The 23,839-nt window shown below is 34.5% G+C and overlaps 1 protein-coding gene across 2 annotated transcripts in view; it reads right to left on the bottom strand.

Annotated features, from left to right (window-relative positions):
* Positions 1-23,839, bottom strand: part of CSMD1 (CUB and Sushi multiple domains 1) — a 1,108,435-nt gene that overhangs the window by 160,467 nt on the left and 924,129 nt on the right. For both annotated transcript variants that reach the window (XM_033053649.1, XM_033053650.1), the window contains exons 28-36: positions 20,842-20,980; positions 17,990-18,177; positions 16,235-16,429; positions 13,785-13,901; positions 12,178-12,291; positions 10,224-10,319; positions 2,748-2,951; positions 1,504-1,628; positions 803-899 (exon numbers count right to left, since the gene is read on the bottom strand). In XM_033053649.1, the coding sequence (XP_032909540.1) occupies positions 803-899; positions 1,504-1,628; positions 2,748-2,951; positions 10,224-10,319; positions 12,178-12,291; positions 13,785-13,901; positions 16,235-16,429; positions 17,990-18,177; positions 20,842-20,980 (1,275 nt within the window). The remainder of the gene's footprint in view (positions 1-802; positions 900-1,503; positions 1,629-2,747; positions 2,952-10,223; positions 10,320-12,177; positions 12,292-13,784; positions 13,902-16,234; positions 16,430-17,989; positions 18,178-20,841; positions 20,981-23,839) is intronic.

Below are 23,839 nucleotides of genomic sequence, written 5' to 3'. Positions count from 1 at the left end.
GCCAGGACAGCTGCCCTTAACTGACTAAAGGGATATACCACACCTTATGGCATTGTGTTCATCAGTATATTTTTCAGTTAATTCTTCATTTCCTTACTAAACCAATACACACCTATACTTTAAAAGTTCGTGAAATCACTTGAGAGGCAAAAATCCACCTGCTTTAGCTACATCAGAATCAGAGCAGTAATCATGAGTCTGGGTTATTATTCATGACTTAATCCCTTTCTCTTGGTTTGGTTTACAGAACACATTCTTTCTATAAAAGAAAAGAAAGTCTCATATAAAAAAAGAATATGTGCTTGATGTAAATTTTAAATAACTAATTATCTGGGTTTTTTATATCCAGGTTGTATTAATTCAGTTTGTTATGTGAGGTCTGGTGAGTTTAGAAGAAGATTGAATGCTTCATCTTTTTTCATGAGAAAGGCAGGCTAATAAGGAGAAGGTAAGTCAAAATTATCAAAGAAAGCTCCTTGAATGTCAGTACCAATTTATATCACTGTATCTCCTCTATGGGAGAGGAAAGAGAAAAGATTTTTGTGAAAGTATTATCAACTAAATTCCACTAATCAGTCAAAACTTTCAGTGTCATATTTTCTTCTGAACAGCTCCTTGAATTTGAATATTGACATTTTTACACCACCTGAAGTCTCCTCCCAAAAACAAGAACATTTCATAATGGTGTCAGAAATTATGGAATACATAGTCCTTGTCTCTATGTGTGATCAAATACAGACATGGTCGTTCACATACATATCTATATATAAAATTGTATCATTAAATCATGGCATATCCTTACCTGAAAAGCTCCCAAGGCGGGGTGCTGTCATATCTCCACCATCATATATTTCAAGGGAGTCCCAGTTATGTTCAGTGGCAAAGCTGATGACCTGGATCTATAAAGCAAGAACACAGAACTTTTTTAGGCCAACAAGCCACGCGCATCTTAAATATTCTAAAACCAACAAAATGAAAAGAGAGCACATAGCAAAGAAAATCAAAATAAGAGATCCAAACATAAGACACATCAATGAAAAGAATGTCAATTAAAAAATCAATATTAATTTTTTGCGTTAACTCTTAGAAAATATGACACTAGACAAGTAAGAAGAATTTTGCATGTGTGTTGCATCATTTTGAATAATTACTCAAAGTGTAAATGAGCAGATAATCAAGATAGCTGCAGAGCTCTCAAGGGTCTCAGTAATACCCTAACAGATAGAAAGAGTTGGTATTTGCATATCAGATTGAAGGATTAGGATCTGCTTTCAATATACTACACAATTAAAACAGAAAACTGCTTGTTAATCACTTCTCATTCATACCCCCATGTGAAAATCAAGTAACATAAAATAAAGCTAACTAAAGAACAACAATGAGAAATCCAAAGTGTTAATATTTCAAGTACCCTTCCCCCCAGATTACTAATACATGAAATTATTAGAGATATAAACAAAAAAACCTAATTAATATTCCATGTTTGACAGATTACAGACTTGCCTGAATACCTGATCCTTCAGTCACTATGATTTTCCACACACAATTTAAGCTGTTACCATAAGGTTCAGGGTAACCTGGTGAAAGAATAGTACCTCTGCGCTCAGTAAAGTTCCCACTGCATGGCACTGAAAGAAAGTATTATCACAAATTATTCCACAACTTAAACCACTTTAGAGAGCAGAGAAGTAGAAATAATTTTACTAAGCTCAAGATAATGATAATAATTTGCTTTTCTAGCATAAACATATAGATATGAAGCAATCATCTGAACTTAGAATGCATCTTATCTAAAATATATTAATGACACCAAGTATAAGATACAACCTGCCTGAATAAACAATTCAGAAATGAACTTCATTGTGTATGTGTGCAGCCAAGAACAGCCTAATCATGACTTACCTTAGAGTAACAACAAACTGTAAAGACATAACATTAAACACAATCACGATTGACAGAAATAATGTGAATTTACCCGCAGCCCAAGATTGTTCCAATATTGAAGCTAGCTGATAAAGTGGTGTAGTACACTAAATATTTTTTACAGTATACACATTTGTTTCTTTAAGGTTCAAGAAAACAGAACAAAAAAAACCCAAAAACCAACAAACAAACAAAAATATAGAAAATAAAATATCTACATTTAGTTTTTTAGAACATTCTAATTAATTCTAGAGTAAATTCCTAGGAATAGCAATGACTTTTGAATATAAATCCATATAGGGAGAAGGTAAAACATTTCAATGTTTACAAAAAAACTTTGGCGTGCTAAGCATTACTTCAGTGCAGGTCTATTGACAGACCAAAGAAAATTAGTGTTATTTAACAATGCTATCATTATTCAATGTACACTATGCCTTTGCTTGAAAAAAGAAATTATTATCCTATGTGGGATAGAAATACACAGCAAGTACTGAGTAATAACACAGGTAAAGACACTTTTGGAGAATTAAATACTGTCCTGTATTTCAAGCTGTAGATAAGTCATGAAAATAATGAATGTTCAAGAAAATGTGCATCACACTTGTTCATATAATCTAAGTCATTTTATGAAACAATATAATGTCTATGAGCCAGCTGGCACTCAATTACTTCTTGATATGGAAAACTGCTCTTTTAAAATGGGCATGACTGATATTAATCAAAAGAGAGTGAATATATTGGTTAAATACTATTTTCTGAAACAGTTCCTGAATACTAATTCAGAGACATGAGACAAAACAGACAGTGTAAATGTAATTGCTTACCTACACAGCTTGGTACTGTGTCATTCCACTGAGCTAAGGCATTTGGTACAGACTGACATCGGATAGCTTTTGAGCCTTGTAGCAGGTAGCCAGGACTACACTCAAATCGAACAACAGAGCCTGCTGAAAACTCAGAGCCAATTCTCCTTCCATATCTAGGCTCTGGAACTGAGCTACACTGTGTATCACTTGTGCGTGGAACAGCTGTATAAAGAGAGAAAAATATAACGTCATGAATACAAATGACAGTCATAATTAAGGAAAAAAATAGACTAGTAAAAATGCTGATTGGTTCTTGTAGGAGATAGGTTAATTCATGCTACTCGCTCTGCTCCTGTATTCTTAAAGAATGGACTAATGTTTTCATGGCTATTCTCTGCAATGTGGTTTTGGGCTGTGCCTACAGTCATGAGTGCCACGGCAGCTCAGAAAATTTTGGACTTTGGATGCACAGCTTTAGGCATGAGAAGATCAGTGGGTGTTTTTGCAGCCCTCTTCCATGACAGGATACTACATCTACCTCCTACTTCACTGAATAAATATGGGGCCTTTGGCTCCTCACTAGAACTTTCTCATTAGTAGTCCAGAAAAAAAATTATGGTGTAGCTAATCAGATATAAAGACAACATAATACCTTACAAATATTTGATTTATTATATTGGAGAATATGAAGTGATAACAATATACCATCCGGGCTCTTTCAGTGTTTTCTTTTGACAACAATAATTTTTACCAATAATGTCTAGGAATTCATAAACCTAATGTGATACAAGAGCAGTTAAAAGACTGCAAGCAATATATAAAGAGTAAAATAATAACATCCATTAGAAGCCCATGGGATAGTTTTCCCTTTGGTTTCATTATTTATAAATGCTTCTTGATAACAGGTATTTTTTATACCTACTGACTGTTGCTATTGTGCATGTTGTTCATATATCAAACTTGTTTTTACTACCTTCCATTTTTGCAGTTAGCTAGTAAATGGCAATTTTTAAAAAAATTAAAAATATTTATATGTAAAAAGACAGGTATAATTTGTGTGTAATATCATCTATGTTTTACAGTATAATAAAATAAAGGTACATTTAAAATAATCTCATTAAATATGTGCAATTTTTCTGTGTGAGGGGTATGTTCAAAGGCTTTGTTTCATCAGCTTGGTTTGTTCAAGAATTAATTTTAGAGCATTGCTGCATCTAGATATGAATAAGCAGCTCCATGAAAATTGCCTGGCATTTAGTCCTTAAGTAAACAACACAAAATGGCACACAGAGGAAAAAAAGAAAAAAAAAAGAAGGTGGATGTTATCCCTGGCAAATTTTCAAGCATTTCTGGCTTACTAACATAAACAGAATCACAGTTATATTTAGTTTTATTTTACAGTATTATGTTTAAATCACTTTGCTAGCCCGTAAGATTGAATAGTGATATTTCTATCTGTTCATGGGCAAAACTGTACACACCCCCAAGACACCTGCTCAGCTACCCTGGCAACCAACAGACAAGGTCTATAGAGACTATACATACTTGTTTTAATATTGATAACTTTATGCTCATCCTACTTCTTATACTGTCCTTTGCTCTATGCAGAATCATAACTAAGTTTTAAGTACTTGTGAATGCTCTAAAACTTAACATTTCTTAACAATCTGGATACAGAACACTAATTGAAATCAATTCCATCCTAAATCTAGCATTAAATACGCAACATATTTTAGCAGAATACTGAAAGTTGTCATTTATGATTACATTATGTTCTACCAGTTTAAGTGTTGCTGCTAGACATAAAAGTTATATTTGCCCAAGAATTACTGAATGTAGAGAAAAGCCTTTTCTAAGAAGATTTATAAATAATTAATACTAGCAGTAACAGAAGAATACATTCTCTTTTTATTAATATGCAGTGAGTTGATTGTCAGACAAGGTCATTCAGATACAATAACATGCCTTTTTCTTCTAAGTCAGTATGTTTGTTGGTTGCAAAAGATTTTAACCTTGAAAGCTACAGAAAATTGTAAAATGCACTCAGGATTTTAAAAATGATATCAGAGGCAAACTAGTACACACCTGGGTAAATGCACAATATGGCAAAACAAAACAAAAATCCATTTTATTTGTTTTTTTATAATGGTAAAACACCTTACACAGTTTAAACAAACTTACCTTTCAGCAAACTTAATAAACCTGCCTTTGTTCAAATAAATAGGAATTTTTCATTAAACTCTCAACAGGACCTCAGTATCACACAGTTGCTCTATGAAACTTGTTCATGCATGCTGTTCCAACCATGGCAGGAAACTGTTCTGCACTTGTGGAAGGAAAATGATGAAACCATAGTTGAAGGATTTCACACAGTCACAGTTCTTCCTGATCCTAACCTGCAGGCCAGATGCAGACTGCCAGGTCAGTTCAGCTGACCCAGCTTGCTCTTTTTTGCTCTTTTATGCTCTTTTATTTGGATTAATCTCCTTTTCTCTACCCACTTCTCTTGTGCATCAGCACTGTTTTACTCAAACCTTTTTATTCCATGCTATTGTATAATGAGTACATTGGAATGAATTATGACTTTACAACTGCCTGCATGATGATGGCTGCTCACACATCCAATCACATGTCTGGAACTACAGCCTCTGCCATGTAATGAAGCATTAATCCATCCCTTGGTCAGGGCTACTTGTTCAAAAGGTCATTTGGCCATGAGATAAATCATTCACAATTACGTGACAGCAAAGGGTTCAGTACATTGTTGTGGACAAAATAGTTTTGATTCAGGAAATTAATACTTAATTGTGCTTAATTTATTACCAATTTTACACAGCTTTTGATCAGAGATTCAGGAATTAAAAAGAAAGAGAACATGAACAATCAACCAAGTTAATTAAACAGTTTTACTTCCTTCTTACCGGGCTCAACTGCAAACACCTATCCTTCTCTTCTTTTTCTCAACTTCCTTGGGTCCATCTTTGTTGTACCAATGAAGTGAAAGGCAGCACAGGAAGTTGGGGTATGTGCTCTCTTTTTGCTTTCCCCCACCTCTTCTCCCAATGTATGTAGCATTTTACTCATCTTTCTCCTCCTTTTTGTTTCTTCAGGTTTCCACCCTTTTTCTGAATGTTTCTCCTCCAGCATGGATCATCCTTGAGCTACAGCTCCTCAAACATGTCCCCTAGTGCAGATTAGCACTTTCACAGGCTGCCAACCCCTCTAAGGTGCTCTCGCTGCAGCAGGTGTCACAGACAGGACATAGTCCCTTTAGAAGGGCAAGTCCTTTGGCAGGGAGCGCCTCTTTCCAAGATGTCTCCAACAATCCTTCCAGCCGCATCTCTAGCAGCTCGTACCTAGAAGCATCTCTGCCCCAAAGCATTTGTCAATCTCAAATATTTCTGAGAACAGGCACCATATGTTCATCTGACAAGTGGGAATTTTGGCATGTGAGAGATGGCTTACACCAGTTTCACAGGACCCTGTTTGTGAATGGCACATTGTAGCTCACGGCCTCCTCCCACACAGGTCACCACCTCAGCCACCTGCTGCTTGAAACTTTGCAGCTTCTCACATGTCCAAAACTTATCTGTCATACCTAAAAGGCTACATGACCTGACTGAAAATTTCAGCATCACTCCGGGAGTATTTTCCATTCATTGTGTGGAAGAAACTCTGGCTCAGCCTCCTATGGGAATACCATCTTTCCCTATGTATTTTTTTGACTCGTTTTTTAAAAGGGAGGAAACTATAGAAAAAAAATCCTTCCAATTTTTCTAACCCTTGCCTAGCAACCACATCTGAAGAATCTCTACAATAGCTGTGCCAGCAAAGGACACTTTTTTAACAGTCAGATTTAAGAACATCTTATAACTTTCAGTAATAGCATTGGGAAATTTACATGAATGCACTAGTAATCCATACTTTTTTTTGTATAACTAGACCTTTTAAAATCTCTCAACAAAGAATATCAGATCATCTGGTTTCATTATAATATTGCCTTATGAAAGTTATTTTTCTATGAGCGAGCTATTTGCTACGATAACAAATGTAGGGACAGTTTACCAGCATTCTTAAATTAGTTCACATACCAGAAACACTTTTTCAGACTAAAAGCTGACATTTTACTGAGACCAACCTTGACAGCCACAAACATACATGGCTGCAGTTGAATCAAATTATTCTACTGCCAGTAAGAAACACTCAATGACATTTAAAATTGATATTTTACTAACATTTTAGAAGTTTTACTAATACTCTGTTAATGATTACTGTGAGACAAGAAATGCTAAAGTTACAAAATCACCATGAAGTACTATTTTTTTTTTAATCCTCCTCTCCTGGTCCCCCGGTTTTAAAAAGAATTGTCTTAAGAATAGATGCAATGCAAGTTACAGATAACAACCAACTGAGGTAGTTCTGCACTGTTTAAAATGGAATTTAAATAGTCCATGGAAAAATGTTTCTAACATCTTTAAAAAAGTTAGGAAAATTGATCTGCTTCTTTAAAAGGTGACATAAGCGATAGCTCAGTTGAAATGCCTCCAAGATTATTTCAGTTGGAAGAGACCTACAACAATCATCTAGTCCAACAGCCTTTCCAATTCAGGGCTGACCAAGTTAAAACATGTTATTAAGGGCATTTTTCAAATCCCTCTTAAACACTGACAGACTCAGGGCATCAATCACCTCTCCAGCATGTCTGTTTTAAAGCAGAACACCATATGTCAGGGTAGCACATATCAAAAGTAATACTAAAAGTGTTAGTTCTGCTCTCTAATTACGTTTAGCAGACAATGTGTGGTTATGCATTTTATTCTTTTCAAAAATTAGATCAACTTGATTGTTAAAGTCACAATATTATTTTACTTTTATTTCCTTTTGTCTTCTTCATCCTAGTATACTTTCTTAATAATCCTCTTCAAAATCTCAATTGACCTAATAAACTAGTTCATTAATTTGTATTGTACAACAAGTAAAAAAGACAAATATTAAAGCCCCATAAATTTTTGAATGGTAGAAAGGTAATTACTTTACTTTTTAAGGAAGGAACTCTGTACTGCTGCAGCCTGAGTTATATAAAAATATGCGCTCTTGTTTTTAGGCGATGTCATAGTAGGAAGACAAGCATAAGAGAACCGGAAAAAAAAATTCCAGTCTTCTTACATGGGATTGTTCTCATCATATATCAACATACCTGACCCTAACCTTTTGGAACACTTGATATTTATTCCGTCTCATATTACAAACACTCTTTACCGATTGCATTAACTACAAGGAAATATGGTCATCTGAGACAAGAAATGAAGTCATAGATAGTATATCCAGATAAAAATAAGTTTTTGACTAAGCGGCATCACAAAAAGCCATTAAATCTGAATCTGAAGCTAAAGCCCCTATCTGTCAGTTGCTCAAACCAGAATGTGAAATAAGGCAAGCAATAACTTTTTCTCCTTAGGGTCTTCCTTTTAGCTTTTGCGTGTAGTGTTGTCAACCTAGACTTCTCAAGGTGTAACAGACAGCCATTCCATTTTCTAAAGTAATTATCCTCCATTTTTCAGTAAATGTTTCATACCACTGTGAAACAAAATTGAAATCAGCCCAGTGGAAAAGTGAACAGGGAAGAAGGTCAACTTGGAATAGAGGGCAATAAATAAAATGATTGACTTTGCAGACCAGATTACTGTGTTCAGTGTGAGAGTGGATGTCATTTCTGAAGTATTTAAAAGGCTAGAAAGCAGGTGGTCATTGGAAGCATGATTTATAAGAAGGGAATAAAAATTCAAAAAGATAGAGCATATTTAATATCACTAACTCTTTAGCCAATATATGACCACGTATATAATTGTACTTAGTAAAGCTCTTAAGATATATTGAAAATATATAAAAATATGTATTAAAATCCCATGATATTTAAATAGCTTCCTGATTTTTCTGAGATAAATAAAGTGACTTTGCCTAAATCATTTTGTGCTCCGATTTGTTAAAATCTATTTCTTACAGTTACTAAAAAATTAAAGGTCTGAAATGAGACACATAGCATTGTGCTCACCTGGAGACTTCCTGTTCAATAGCAATCTGTGTGTGCATATATACAGCTAATAGAATTGTGGGGGTTTATCACTATGAATTCTCCAAAAGCAGCAAAAAGTGACACTTCAGTGTTAACACTAACAGAGTAAGACAGAGATATGTCATTCATATGCAAATGCATAAGAACTCAAATGCTTAAAGCTCTTTTCCAATTCCACAAGTTTATAGTCTCGCTCTTTTCTGGTTAATTTTGGATGGTAAGTTTTAATGCAAGTGTGTGTAAGATGCCTTCGATGTGTAATAAGGGCAGGTAAAAATATCTTGAGATTTATCCAAAGTAGTATGTGCAGTCATGGTGATAACTTTCTTTAAACACAGGAGCCAGAAGGCTTAAAAATCAGTCCTAATAAGCTTCTTACAAGTGTGGAAAGATTATTGAGGTGAGGCAGTTCTTTCCATTTACAGTAATTTCACGATTATACGCCGCACTTCCGGGTGTTGGAAATTTTTCGTTCTTTGTCCATATATAAGCCGCACCTGATTACAAGCCGCATTTTGGGTTTGGACCAAAATTTTAGTCAAAATGGTGCAGCTTATAATCGCGAAATTAGGACCATGCTCCAATCTTTTAAGTAAAGAAAAGAAAAGGAATCTAGGAATCTTAATAACATTTACAAATTATCCCAAACTACTTTTACACTTCACTTTGGTAAGAGTGTGCACTGTCTGCCTCATTAAGCTTATTGGGTACGTATGCAGTATGTCTAGTGAGGTGTCCAGAAGTCAGTCCCTTTGGGACTGCATCATTGCCCGTTACCGGCAATGAATCTGTAAGCAATGCTCTGGATGTCACCAGACTGCATTCAAGACTCATGGATCAGCTAAGTGTACTCAGTCGCCCAGCAGAATGCTAACAAATTTGGCCATGCTGCGTCATTCTTACATTTCAGCTGCAGTGTGCAGACATGCACATAATGTCCTGTCAAGTTCAGCTGGGTCACCAATAGACCAGCAAGTCTCCCACCCACCCTTCAACACTGAAACGGCATGATAGTCTCTGCTGCAGTAATTTTCTCTCTGAGCTCTTCAAAAAGACAGAATCCTTAGCAGCCTGAACAAAAACTCTTGAAAAATCAACTGGGAATACTGAGACAGACTAATACAATTAAGCACACTCCTAAACCCCTTGAGCTCACTCAGCAGTGAGGGAGCAACTGATTGCCAGCTACTGAGAAGGACTGGACATATTCAAGTCTGTGGGGCCAGACAGGATAAACACAGACAGGATAAACAACTGCTGTTACGAAGCCAGTCTGCCATCAGGAGAACTCCCTGATCTCTGTAAAAAGGTTAAGATGACACTCACATTTAAAGCAATACATTAAGACTTATGCAGAATTAAAAAGAATACAATTAATGAAATTGGCACCAGAGCCTTCCACCAAAAGTAGACATGTTTACCTTGGTAAACAAAATGAAAACCTCTGGCTGATGCTCCACTCTTAGCACTGAATCGCAGAAGAATTTGATTAGATGTAGCCAAAGGCAATGTCTCTCCTACAAATGGGAACAGAAAACAAATGCTCAAAACAGAAACAACTCATAGCTCTTCGATAGGTAATCAAATATGCTGCTAAAACACACAGTTTGATGTTTTCCTCTATAGTTAAAGAAAACATAAGTAACATTGTACAAAATTAAATTTGCCATTGCCAGAATGAAAAGACTTCATCATTCAACAAAGAGAAACCTTCTGGAATTTACTGCAAGCAGCTGGAACTACAGCTCCAAAGAAGCTGTAGTTCTTGACTTGAGAATCCTACTGCCGCTCAGAGGCAAAATTATTAGAAGACTTCTTAGTTACCTCTTTTCTGTGACTGAGAGTTTTACTTTTGTTTGCCAAACATGTTAAACAAAATTGAAAAATTCCACAAGGGTCTTCATGGATTGTTTACCATTTCAAGACTAAAACTGAGGGAGAGCAAACACATGACTTGTTTTATGTACTGGTTTCAATAAAATATATGGCCACACATAAACTATATTACATTATTAACTTTCTTATGGCATTGCAAATTTTATTTCTGATTTGAGCATTAATAAAAATATTTAATATACTTTATCTCTTTTCCTGACACATCTGTCAGGAGTCATGATAAAAGTTCAAAAATGGAACACTATAGAAAAAATTGCAGTATGTCTTACAATGATTCTGCTACATATGACTACTGTTTTTTTTCTCCTGGACTGCATAAACCCATAATTTATGAAATTCCACAGAAAGGAATGATGATTTAAAACTAAAATCATATATAACTAGATACATAATTTTTTCACTTTGATTAATTTTATATTATTGCATCTAGTGATTCCATGCAGGAGAATCTTATCCTGAATAAATGTAAATCAGATATGTCACAAGTAATAAATAAAAATCAGAAGTTTAAATACCCTTCAAGTATTTTTAAATGTCTGCTGTGAAAACAGACATTAATTGCAACTTCTATATGACAGTTTGATGCAGCAAAATTTGGTGGTGAAATGAGCTGTATCTTAAATTTTAAAAATTAACTTTGTTGCTGAACTCTTGTCAGTAATTAAACAAATCTTAAATTTTTTGTGAACTCTTAGTATGACACAAATAGCCAGATTCACGAGAGGAAAATTAAGAGCTGAGTATTTCATGTAACAATGCATTTAATATAAATCAAATAGATATGCCACACTATTTTCCTACGAAATATTTCTCCAATTATTTAAAGTAAAAACCAAGAAGCCATGAACAGCCCTGTATTGCAAAAATATTAAACTCATATATAAACTCTGCTAAATACTAGAAGTGTTTGACAAAATGCATTCACAGTTGCAGAAATACAAAAAATATACTTACATATCACTGAAGATGAACAAATTTATTATATATGCATACATTGAAATTTTGACCATGTTGAAATCCATATAAGCTTAATTATGATTTCACAAGGTCAGCATTTTGCTATAGTTACCTGAATGCAACAGCTGGCCTGCTTTTATTCTAAGTGCGTGTTTGCATACAGATAATTCCTTTTTGTAAATATGAGTAATTTGTCTTTAAATTAGCCATTCAGAATATGTAGATGTGTATTTCAAAAGGTTTAGGGGCACAGAAGACAATTATAAAATCCAATCTGCCCGCTTACATAGAAATCTGAGAACTTCATTCAACTATTTCTACACTCATCCCAGTGATCAGTTCTTGTCTAACCATATGTTCCAGAATAATGTCTTGATGCAAAGATTTAGAAGGTTATTCCCTTTCCCTTAGCATCCTGTTCCAATAACTTTATTTCCAAAATAAATTCATAACATTATCCTGATTATTTTTTCCCATATGGAGCTGTGTAAGAAATGTATACTTTGTTTCTTTATTTATTACCTGAGTGGGATCCAGACAGAGAACTAAGAAGTCTAGCCTGAGAGTTTTCTCCATCAAATAATTCTGCTACATCATTCAAAGCTGTCTGAAAATAGGCAAATTGTCCAAACACAACTGCATTAAATTAAAATAATAACAAAAAAAAAGGATAGAGAAGAAAAAAAAAAAATAAAACAAAAACAAAACCAGAGAGAAGATAAAAGAACTTAGTCTTTAAAATTGAATTTAAGGATGTATTGCTGTTTGTCTTATTTATTGACGAACTTTTCTAACTTACATAAGTTGTCTTCTATATGCAACTTCTAGAAGTTTAAGATGATAAAAAAGTTGCATTAAACTTATGAGCAACAATATTTTTTTGTTTTTATTATTTCTATATTTTTAATTAAAACCAAATTTATTAAATCATGTTTTCACCAAAACCTTGACCTCCAGTCAAACAAGTCTTATTGCTTAGGTAATTATGAGAATAAGAACATAGATTATCTAAACAGAAAGGTTTGTACCAAAATTAAATAAATTAGTTGCCAAATACAGCAACTACTAAGGACCATTTATTATCATGAAGGATCAGTTGCTTACCTGACTTTAGTCTGGAGGTGATGTTTTTAAACTTACTAATTTGTCACATTTTTAAATTTCCATTAGTATTTGTTTTATCAGAAGGTATTAAAAAATACCATTGTGTTACCAGCTTTGACATATTGCTACACTTAAATTGCACTTCAACTCTACATAAAGTTACATTTAATATTTAATTTTATTTTCATATTACATTTCACTAGTAAATATCTAATAGTTCACTGAATTCAAATATCATATAGCAATAAATACATGAAGTTAAACCAAGTCAATAAAAATGTTATTTTGTCATTCTAGCCATCTATATTTAATTTCCAGCTGTCCTTACAGGATTCATTGTACACAGAAAGTACCAAATGCCTTAAGTTGCTGTGAATTAAGCTTTTTGGTAAATAAGTAGTAAAATGAATCTTACTGCTATTTGTCTGGACTTAGAAAAAACCTGTTTTGCAGAAAACTGCACCTTAGATACAATTGCTCGAGTTTTAGAGATTCTGTGCAAGTATTTCAACAAATTGAAACAATTAGTTTTGTGATTTTTCACAAACATTTCTGGTATTTTCATGCAGAATTGCTTTCTTTCCCTCCATATCTTAAATAAAAGTGACTCCGCTCATCTTGCCCTTGTCAAAACAGGAAAAACAGAAAGTTAAAATGCAAGAGGAATATGAGAGCTTCTTTTCTGACAGCTGATTTTACTTTGCAGGAAGCTTGAATGAATGATTATCTGATGATGATGAATAATGTAAATAATGAAGGTATTCAGGATACGCTTAGGCAGCAAACATAGATGTCTTATCTGAAGTCAGCTGATTACTCTAGGGAGACGTAAAAGGTTAACATCCTAGAATAATTTTCTATGTCAGGAATATAATTAGTTTTTATAAATAATTTGCAATACAATGTAAACCTAAAGGTCATTACTACACATTAAAGTCATTACTACACACATTACTACACATTACTACACATTTGAACAGTAGGAAAATAATAATGATTAATAAATCAACAGAAGAAATTTTTACCAAATTCTTTAGGGACAGTTATTGAATAATGGCAAGTCTGTCCAGCAGTGTAATTATGAGGATAATTTGGGGATAAAACCACTCCCTCTGATCCAGTATACTGCCCTCCACATGGTGCTAGAAACAAACACAAAGAAACATGTTATATTAATTAGAGCTGGCTATATTAGTTGAGTCTGGGAAAAGAAAAAAAATCTAAAGATCACAAAATGACACTTTACTGGTTTTGCTTTTGTTTGGTTTACCTGTAATGAAATATCTAGTGGTTCTTTCTCGGTATAATTTATTATAGTTTCTTGAAAATTAGAATACAGGCAAGTTTTACTTGACTACAAGTATTCACATAGAACTGGAAATATAAGTAATTTAATTGAAAGATTCTGTAAACATTGGCTTTAGGTTGGGTTCTCATTTTCATATACGTCTATATCTATCCATGTTAAAAACAGGTCAGGAAAATATATGGTACTGCCTTAAAAATGGCACAAAGGAATACATAGATATGCTGACACTCCCCTACACAGAATTCCAAAAATTCTGGTTTGTGAAAGTATTCTTAAATTGCTTTCTTTCCAATCTTCCTAGATGATTATGAAACATGCACATAGATTATACATAGAAAAACATCTTTGGCTTCATATGTATGTAAAAAAAATTACCAAAACAGAAAGTAAGAGAAACTTTTTAGAGCTAGAGAAGTTAGAAGACATATTTAAGAATAATGAAGCTCAAATCCCCAAGTCAAGATATATATGAGTAGTAGTTTCGTCTGTATCATGAGAAAAACAGTGAACAGTTTATGCATGGTTCGTTCCTCCATGTATAGGTTGTAAATGTGGCATAGTAAGGAACAAATGGAGTGGCTACTTTTAAGTTCAAATATCTCCTTGTGTTGGGTATCGAGTAAACAGATTTCTGTACATTGAAAACAAAGTATTGTTGTCACTCTTCTCACATTTTGGAAAAGCCTGGCTTCCTACCAAAATCTTAATTAAAATATAAGCCCTGTATTAATTTCATGCAATTCAGTGCTCTTTTTATTGTGAGAAATGATTTCATAAAAAACTACAGTTTTCACTACAATAAAAGATTGTTTAACAAATTATCGATAATGAATTTATTTTCTAAAGAAATAAATAAATTTATAAATAAGGTTATTTAAAAGTAGCATAGTCACCTTAATTTGCTCTTAAGCAAGGAAAATATCATTTCACTATAAGGAATAAAGGAAATCAAAATTACTCTTGCATATAGCAGAGTACAACCTAACAACTTCCTGGAAACCAAGAAGAGAATTTATGGCCCAGGGTGCACGCCAAGGTAATTAGCATGGGGCTATGAAATGCCCTGCTACCAGCTCCTGGCTCTGCAGACCTGGCTTGTGTGCTATGGAGCTCTGCCTAGTGAGGGAGCCTGTGCTGTAGACATCCTTGGCTCAGCCCTTGTTGAGCAGACCTGTTTTTCTGCTCTCCAGCATTTTCTAATCTTTTAAGGTCTTTAAGATCATGCTTGAAATATCTGCACGAGTTTGACTTCCTTATACAAAAAGGCAGCAATTAATACTACAAATCCACATCTTCTCTTAGCGGTTTAAATGAATTATTCAAAAATCCAATATAATGATAGATGATGAGAAGCTTGATCTATCAGTAGGCAGAACAGGATTATGTGGTTGAGGTGAAACTCAAATATCACAAGTATTTGGTACATGGCATGAATTTAAAATCTTCATAATTTCCCCCTCTTCTCTTCTTTTGAGGATATCAGAAACTATACCAGAAAGTCTGATTACCACAGGAAACTACCACAAGAACATTTCATTGCAATGAAAGTGTATCACTTACACTTATTTTAAAACAAAGTCTAAAGTTATGGAGTTATAGAAATGTTTCCTTCTAAATTGTATTTTTCTATGATTAAAAATCTAAAATTTTGCAGGAGATTATTTTTCAACATAAATAAATTAGTACTTTATGGACTTTATAAACTAATATATGTAACTTCTTTTTGATTTGTTAAAATTGTTCCATGTACACATATATATATACACACAACACAAACACTGAAACAAAGAATAGAGGATAAATTAGTTCGGAGATGCCATTTTCATATTCTGCCTCAGTAACTATAATTCTTATTCCGAGGTGACAATTAATGCAGTATTGAGATGGTTCCAACAGCTAATCTGAATAATACTGGGTGTCTAAAGAATCTTGTATATTACATTGCATTCATTACACGAACATGTGTTGACTCCAAAATTTAAAGACGTTTTAAAATACTTAACACATTCTTGACTAAGTTATAGTCTAATACTCACCTAATTCTTATTTTTTTTACCTCATTTTTTCATTCAAGATGTATGTGTAAAAATAGTGTAAATAGCCTCAAGGACTGAGAAATTTAATTCACTGGGTGGACGAGGGAAATGGTAAGAGAACAGTACATACCATTGCAAGATGGCAATGCTCTGTTCCAAGCTGGCTTTCCATCTGCACCAATTACACATGTTATGGTTGAAGGTTCAATAATCTTATATCCAGAATCACACTGGTAAGTAATAGTTGAACCGAGCTTGAAGTCTGTTCCAATTCTTGTGCCGTTCATGATGTTTCCAGGATCAAAGCAAGCTTCCCGTGGCTTTTCTGTTAAAATGAATAATAGTAAATCTCTATACATTTTCAAATTTAAAAAAAAAGCCAAAACCAAACCATTATCAGTGTACTTTTTCAGTCAGTTTAAATTATTCAGCAACTTATTAATATATTATTCTTGTTCAATCATGGACCATGGATGTTTGCTTGATTGATGATTATCTGGAAGATAAAATGACAATTAAGCTGAAGCTGAATTACTCCAATGAAGTTTACTATTTAGTATTTAGAAGAAAAACTACCATTTCTAGGATTCACCACCACATATATTGGTGACAAAAGGAAGACTAGGGAAAATGTGGGGCCTCTCCAGAAAGAAAAGGGAGATCTGGTTACCCAGAAAATGGAAAAGGATGAAGTAGTCAACAACAAGGGCATGTAGCAACAGGACAAAGGAGAGTGGATTTAAGCTGAAAGAGGGTAGGATTAGATTTAGATATAAGGAAGTAGTCCTTTACCATGAGGGTGATGAGGTACTGTAGCAGATTGCCCAGAAAAGTTTTGGATGTCCCCTCCCTGGAAGTGTTCAAGGTCAGGTGGGATAGGGCTTTGAGCAGCCCAGTCTAGAGGAAGGTGTCCCTACCATGGCAGGGGGGTTGGAACTAGATGATCTTTAAGTCTTTTCCAACTGAAATTGTTCTATAATTTTATACATTTTATATAAAGTACTGAATAATATACATAAGAAAAACATTCAATTATTAGGCAAAAACACACTGTCCATTAAGTACAATAACTTTTAAAACACAGTATCCTGTTCTTGTATCTTTCATCTCATCATAATTTCATTTCATTTTCCGTTACACAGAGGAACTCATATCACACTATGCTGAGAACAAAAAATAGACCCTCAGTGAAAATGTGTATGCACATTTTTAATCACCACCTTTATCTCTTTATTACCTTCTGCTCAACATCTCTTTTTTTTTTAATATATATTCTGTTTATACAAGCAGTCTAAGATTTCATTTATAGCAACAGTACAATTACTTTGGGAAGAATAATGTTGCACACATGGAGACCACAGACATCATCTGTGACTGGAAAAGAAAGCATCTTCAATGATTGTCTGGCTTTAATAAACAGTCAGCATAATCCAGTCTCTATCTAGTAAGAGGTACACCCTACCAAAAAAAATGCAAATACTATCCAGTAGTATAAATACAAGAATGTATTTGTAGATTCAAAACAATGTGGTAAGGAAAATTTATTGCTATGTATTGACAAGAAAGAAGCAGCAGTCAGGTGATCTTCTTGGGCAAGACAATTTCACTGTTGTCTAACTTTTTCCAAATTTTACTTTTGAAGTGCATCTTCTACCTGTTTGTTTTTCTGGAAGATGAAAATGTGCATAAGCAATGTGAAAGAGATTTCATGAAATAGGATTTCTGTGTTCCTTCACATAAAAAAAATTGTTTTTAAAACATACATTGATGTGTAAAGGTATCTGGCAGTTCAGCTATGAGTACATACAGAAGTAAACAGATTTGAGTCTCAGTAATTACTAAATAACATTTTTTTCCTTTTATTTAGATTACAATGAGAAAGTACCTTTGTAGTCAATGGCAAATCCTGACATTCCAACAGAAGCATCACTGCGAAAAGCCAGAAACAGACTGTTACCACTGCTCTCTATTCTTTCAGGAGCCTGTGAGCCTTGAAAACTGCCAATTAGAGGACTGTTGGAATCTTCTCCTTCATAAATATGTAGAAAATCATAACTGGGTTCCATACTGAAACTGAAAATAAAGGGAAAAAAAAATTAAGTCTTCAGTGTTTTTTTTAATGAGTTAAACATTACTGTGACTGTAGTTCACAATTTTCTGCCTAACATATTTTCTTCTCCAGAAATAAATATCTTTTTTAATATGATTCATGGTAAAAATTCACTGTGGAGTTATTTTTATCATTGCTACAAACACCATTCAGCTTTCCAAAAGCCATTATGAGTATCCTCTCGCATATCTTAAATACCTTTCTCAAGATCATGGAATCATGATTCAGAAAGGCTGCCTCTCACCAGAGGAATGACTCAGAAAAATAGCTTGAATTAAAAGCTCAGCTTTTAGTTGGCTAAACTGTATGATACCAAATCCACCCACTACAAATGTGTTTATCAATTTAGAAATGAGATGCTTTCATATGGATAGACCATTATCTTGCAACCTGTGTTTGTTCTTACCCACATAATATGATAGACTAATGTGAATTAATCTTAATTCTCACTAAACCATCATTGTTATGCTATATTTGATGACATTTATATGTTTTACAAAGTAATGATGAAAATAATATGAATGGATTTCAGAGGAATTCGAGATAAGTTCTGAGACAATATAAAGATAAATCTTAGCAATTCCATGAGAAATACAGAGTAACACTGAAGAAAATATAAGAAAAACAAAACTAAATATAAACGCATTGAAAAGACCAGGCAAAGACTCAGTCAGTTGAATAGATTGTTTTTTCTATTTTCTTTGTGGAACAAAATAAATAAATATTTGCTTTTTTCCCCAAGTGTGATGGTTAGAATTTTTCTTTCTATTATATCAATTAGTACTGTAAGATGCAAACTTTTCAAAATTATGTAAAACAAAAAGAATACCTATAGTTAAGTAATTCGCATAAAAAAAAAATTCATAATTCCAAATGGAAACAGCTTCATATAATGAATAATATTTTATGCTCTATTTACAAGAGGTAAGAGAAGCCTGAAAAATACTTTAAAGTATTTGCTAAGACAGATAATTTTTAGTTGAGAATTTTAGAAGTGATAAAAGGAACAGAAACCTGAAGACTAAACCCAAGGAAAATAAAATTTTACAGAGCAATGGTTCTCAGTCTTTCTGTAGGAAACACACATTTGACAAAATATAATGCATCTCCCTACTCTCAGTCCACATTCATACCCTGTGCAGGCACTGCTGTCTTCTCAAAACCAGATCCTTGAGAACAGCACAGGCCTAGCTGTAGCATACTGCCCAAAAATGAGAAAGGTTAGGTGAAAGGAATAGAAAATGGTATGTTAAGAAAGTAGGTTTTGCTGATGTCAAATAAACATTGTTTCTTCTGCTCCCCATCATCTGCCAAAGGTCTTGGGAGTCTGGGAAGGTCCCTGCTCTCTGGAAGGTGGCCAATGCTACTGTAATTTATAAAGAGGGCACGAGAGAAGAACCAGGGAACTCCAGGTCTGTCTAACCACAGATACTGAAAAGTATGAGTATTACTGGAATGCAACCATTTAGAAAAATTTTTGGAAGTATAGCATTAACAGAAAATTTCCTTATATTGCTCATATCGTACTTCCTACAATAATACTCATAAAGAAATCTGAATATTGAGTAACTGTAAGTTTCTTTCATCTTATTTGAAATGGGGCATTTGAGTTAATTATTTAGGTAATCCACAGAAATATGCTGCTTACTACACCTACCATCAATACTACACCTATCTTCAATAGTGTAATTAGTGGAGAACTATTCTTATCTATTAATGCTATTTGATCAAATACCAGAATAACAGAATTACTGTATTTTTGTTATGTAATTTCAAGTACCGTAGGATTCCATTCCTTAATTTTGTGTCTATCAATAACATTTTAGAAAATAAAGTGCAGTCCATAATTAAAGAAACTGGATTTTTTTTGGTGTTGTTTGGTTGTTGGTTTTTTTTGTATTATGCTTTTTTTTTTCCCCCAGAAAGGGTAAAAATATTATACAGCAAAATTCTTAACATGTCACCATCTCTTCCTAAAAGAATCACAACTTTAAAAAAATTGCATCTGCATCCATAGATACAGCAAGTAAGATAATTATTATAGGACTGATTCAATTAGAAATGACAAACAGAATGCATGAATATGACTATATCCCTGAACTTCAACTTGTAAAAATCTATGCAACACATATAAGTTGATTATGAAACACAAAGGAAATAATTAAAATTATGATACAACATTATCTCAGTGTCTTTTATCTCTTGGCTAAGTAGAACAATATTTTTTCTGATTTATGCACTTTAAGCAAAGTGTATTTAGGCTGTATTTCTAAAAACCTGAAAGAACTGACTTACAGATAAAATTTCCTCTACACTTTAAGTCCCAACTCTTAGTTACAATAGCATAAATCAAGCAATTCTACAAATTGTTATGGTCTTTCAAGGATTTTTATTTGCTATGTCACAGAAAGATTTGTTCTTCAGGACTATATTGGATAGCAAAAGTACCATATAGCTACATATTTTGCTTTTATGTTATTTGGAATCAATGATATAGCACATATTAGATATATGCTCCAGTGTGCAGACAGAAAATTTAATTAGTAAATTTAATTAATAAATTTTGCCGTTTTTAGATTTGACATTTAAATTCCTTTAACGCAGAGGAATTCACTGAGAAATGGTACCTTTTGAATATCAAGGCAATGACAAAGTCAGGGTTTACTTTTATTCTCCAGTCACATTCTTTCCCAGGAGGATAAGGCTGTGGATAGTTAGGCGATAAAATAACTCCTGCTGGGCCTGTCAGGTTTCCTCCACATGCCGCTGTCACAATATAAAAAGAAATAGGATTATGGTCACTTGTTAAATTCACAAGCACATATTATCTGTTACGTAGGAGTAAAATGACTTCTACATTTACTAAAATTATTAATATTTTTTTAAAACACAGAACTTTCCCACTTCCTGTTAGGTAAAAATTTTCTATTTTCCTTTTAAAAAGTGACCTCTGTTCATATTCAAAATGGTAGAGGAAGAAATCTTTCTAAAGGAGCAAAAATATGAAGTGAAAAAGGAAGTCTTGTATATTTTTGGTATTATTTAATCCTGTCTTTATTCTACTGCAAATTTCTTATGTACTAGAAGTACTTTAAGAACTGGGAAAGCTCAATAGGACTCAATTGCAAGGACTCAAGTTGCAATTTTTATTGACCACAAATGTTGCAGAAACCAGTTTGATTCACTTAGGAAAGATATTACCCAAATCAAAACTCAAATATATTCATTTAGTTATTGTGAATCGAGCTTTTAAACAGATAAGGAATCCTACTTTCATAGATGATAATCACATCTACAAAGTCTAACAAAATTAAGTCTAACAAAAAAGTAAAGTAGTGAAGACAGGCTGCATCTACATTGCCAAATAAACTAAACTAAGCAAAACACTTATAGTGCAAAACAGTTGGTACTGAGGATTTGGAATCTACACTAAACATTTTAAAGAGATTTCTTTTCAGGCCATTGCATTTATAAGCATACTAAAGTAAAGACTTTATAAAAATTTCAAAATAACATATAATGGCTTTGCAGAACTCTTAAGGTTTCTACCATTGTCATGTCTACACTAAAGATTACTTTAATATGCTTTCCCCTTCAAAGTCACCTTGAGCATATGGAAGAATAACAGTAACTTTGTATATATTTTTTCCCAAAGGGATTCTCTCTTTCTTTCTGTCTGATTTCCTTCTTTCTTTCAGTTTTGTTCTGTTGGGATTTTATACTAGACTTTAAAGAAATATGGAATGATTATAATTGGTATCTAAAGTAAAAATATGAATATTCTAGACTTATATACCATATAATTTTATTTTTTTTCTTTAAATATTTACTTTGTGAATGATCCTAATATATTTAGCAAGTTTTTTCACACTGCTTTTTACCCTGTACATATGTTATGCAGAACACAGTACACAGATTATGTGCTTCTCCAATTCTGTCACATGATATGGAGTCAGAAAAACTATCCTCCATTATCTTGAATCCATTGCAGTATTTTTACTTCAGAGAAACAGTGGGACTGCAGCTGTTTCAGGAGATGCTATTTTGGAAAGTGTGTCTCCAAAATGTCTTGTAGAAAGAAAAAGAATTATGCTTATTCTAGTGATATTGTATTTGGGTTTCAGGATTGCTAAAGTAAGTCTTCATTTAATTATAAATCAGCAGGTAACAAAATAACAAGGATTTTAAAAACTACTTGCCTAGCAGATAATTTTGCAGATGTTGATTACTCCTAGAAAACCTACATTAATGATATTACAGTAAATTCACGAATACAAGCCGCACTGAGTATAAGCCGCATCTCTGGGTGTTGGCAAATATTTTGGTTTTTGTCCATAAATAAGCCGCACCCGAATATAAGCCGCTCTGTCGTTCGCAGCGAGGACCCGCGTGCAATTAGTAACAGAACCGCGGGAGGGCGGGGTTTACTGGTTGAGCTAAGGTTGTGCAGGCTCGGCCCGCTAGGGGCCGCTGACGGGGCCAGGTGGCCCAGCCCGGTGTTGCCGCTCGGGGCCGGCCGCCGCTGCCACTGGGCTCGGTCACCCCGGGTCGGCGCTGCCCCGCGGTGGCAGGCAGGGACGAAGCTTCCCCCGCTCCTATGGCAGCGGCGGCGGGCGGGGACGGAGTTTTCCCGCGCCTGTGGCTCCGGCGGCGGGCGCGGACAAAGCACCCCGCCTCCTCCCCGAGCCACGGCAATGGCGGCGCGCACTTTCCCCCCCCCCCCTCCCCGGGCCACGGCAATGGCTGCACGGGGCTCCCGTTGGCTCCCGGAGCCACGGCAATGGTGGCGCGCCCCCCCCCCGTCCCCGGGCCGCGGCAATGGCGGTGTCCCCCCCCACGTCGGCTCCCTGAACCGCGGCAATGGCGGCGCGCCCCCCCAGCCCCCCGTCTCTCCCCTGGGCTGCGGCAGAGGAGGGAAGAAGAGAGCTCTCCCGCCTCTCTCCCCGCCCCCCGTGCTGCCTTCAGGGAGCCAGGGCAACACAGTAACACTGTAACAATCGTGGAATGCCGGCTTTTACTGGCAGGGGCTTGGCTCGGCACCCTGGCTGGCACGTCTGGGGTTGTAAATGTCAGAAAATTATTCACAGATTAGCCGTCCCCGACTATTAGCCGCACTTCCGAGTTTCCACCAAAATTTTTGTCAAATTGCTGTGGCTTGTATTCGTGAAATTACTGTAAATAAAATTCAGCAAAAGTTCTAAGCCTGTAATTATTGTCTACTGACAAGAATCTCAGTGAAACCTTTATACAATCTAGAACTATGGGTCCAGCCTCTCCTGATGCTACGGAAATATATCTAATTTATTTCAACAGCACTGTCACTTGCATCCCCTTCTCTGAATCTACTTTTCCCAGTAAGTATCCATCTTCCAAAGTATTGCACAGGATGGGTATTTCATCTGTAAGATAACTCATAAATAAATAAATAAATAAAATATTAAAAATTTAATAATGGATCAGTTTATGTAACTAAACTATTACAATAAGAAAATTCTAATGAAATCATTTCAACACTATTTTTTTGTCAAAATCACAACTTCTGTTCACTTATTTCTGTTATACTTCGTAATTTTAAACTTTTTATGAAGTTTTAAGAATAAAGAAAATCACACCCAAAAATACTGT

This window comes from Catharus ustulatus, chromosome 3, assembly GCF_009819885.2.
Source record: "Catharus ustulatus isolate bCatUst1 chromosome 3, bCatUst1.pri.v2, whole genome shotgun sequence".
Taxonomy (NCBI): domain Eukaryota; kingdom Metazoa; phylum Chordata; class Aves; order Passeriformes; family Turdidae; genus Catharus; species Catharus ustulatus.
The sequence above is the reverse complement of the archived record's forward strand: the minus strand, read 5'-3'. Positions and strand labels throughout refer to the sequence as shown.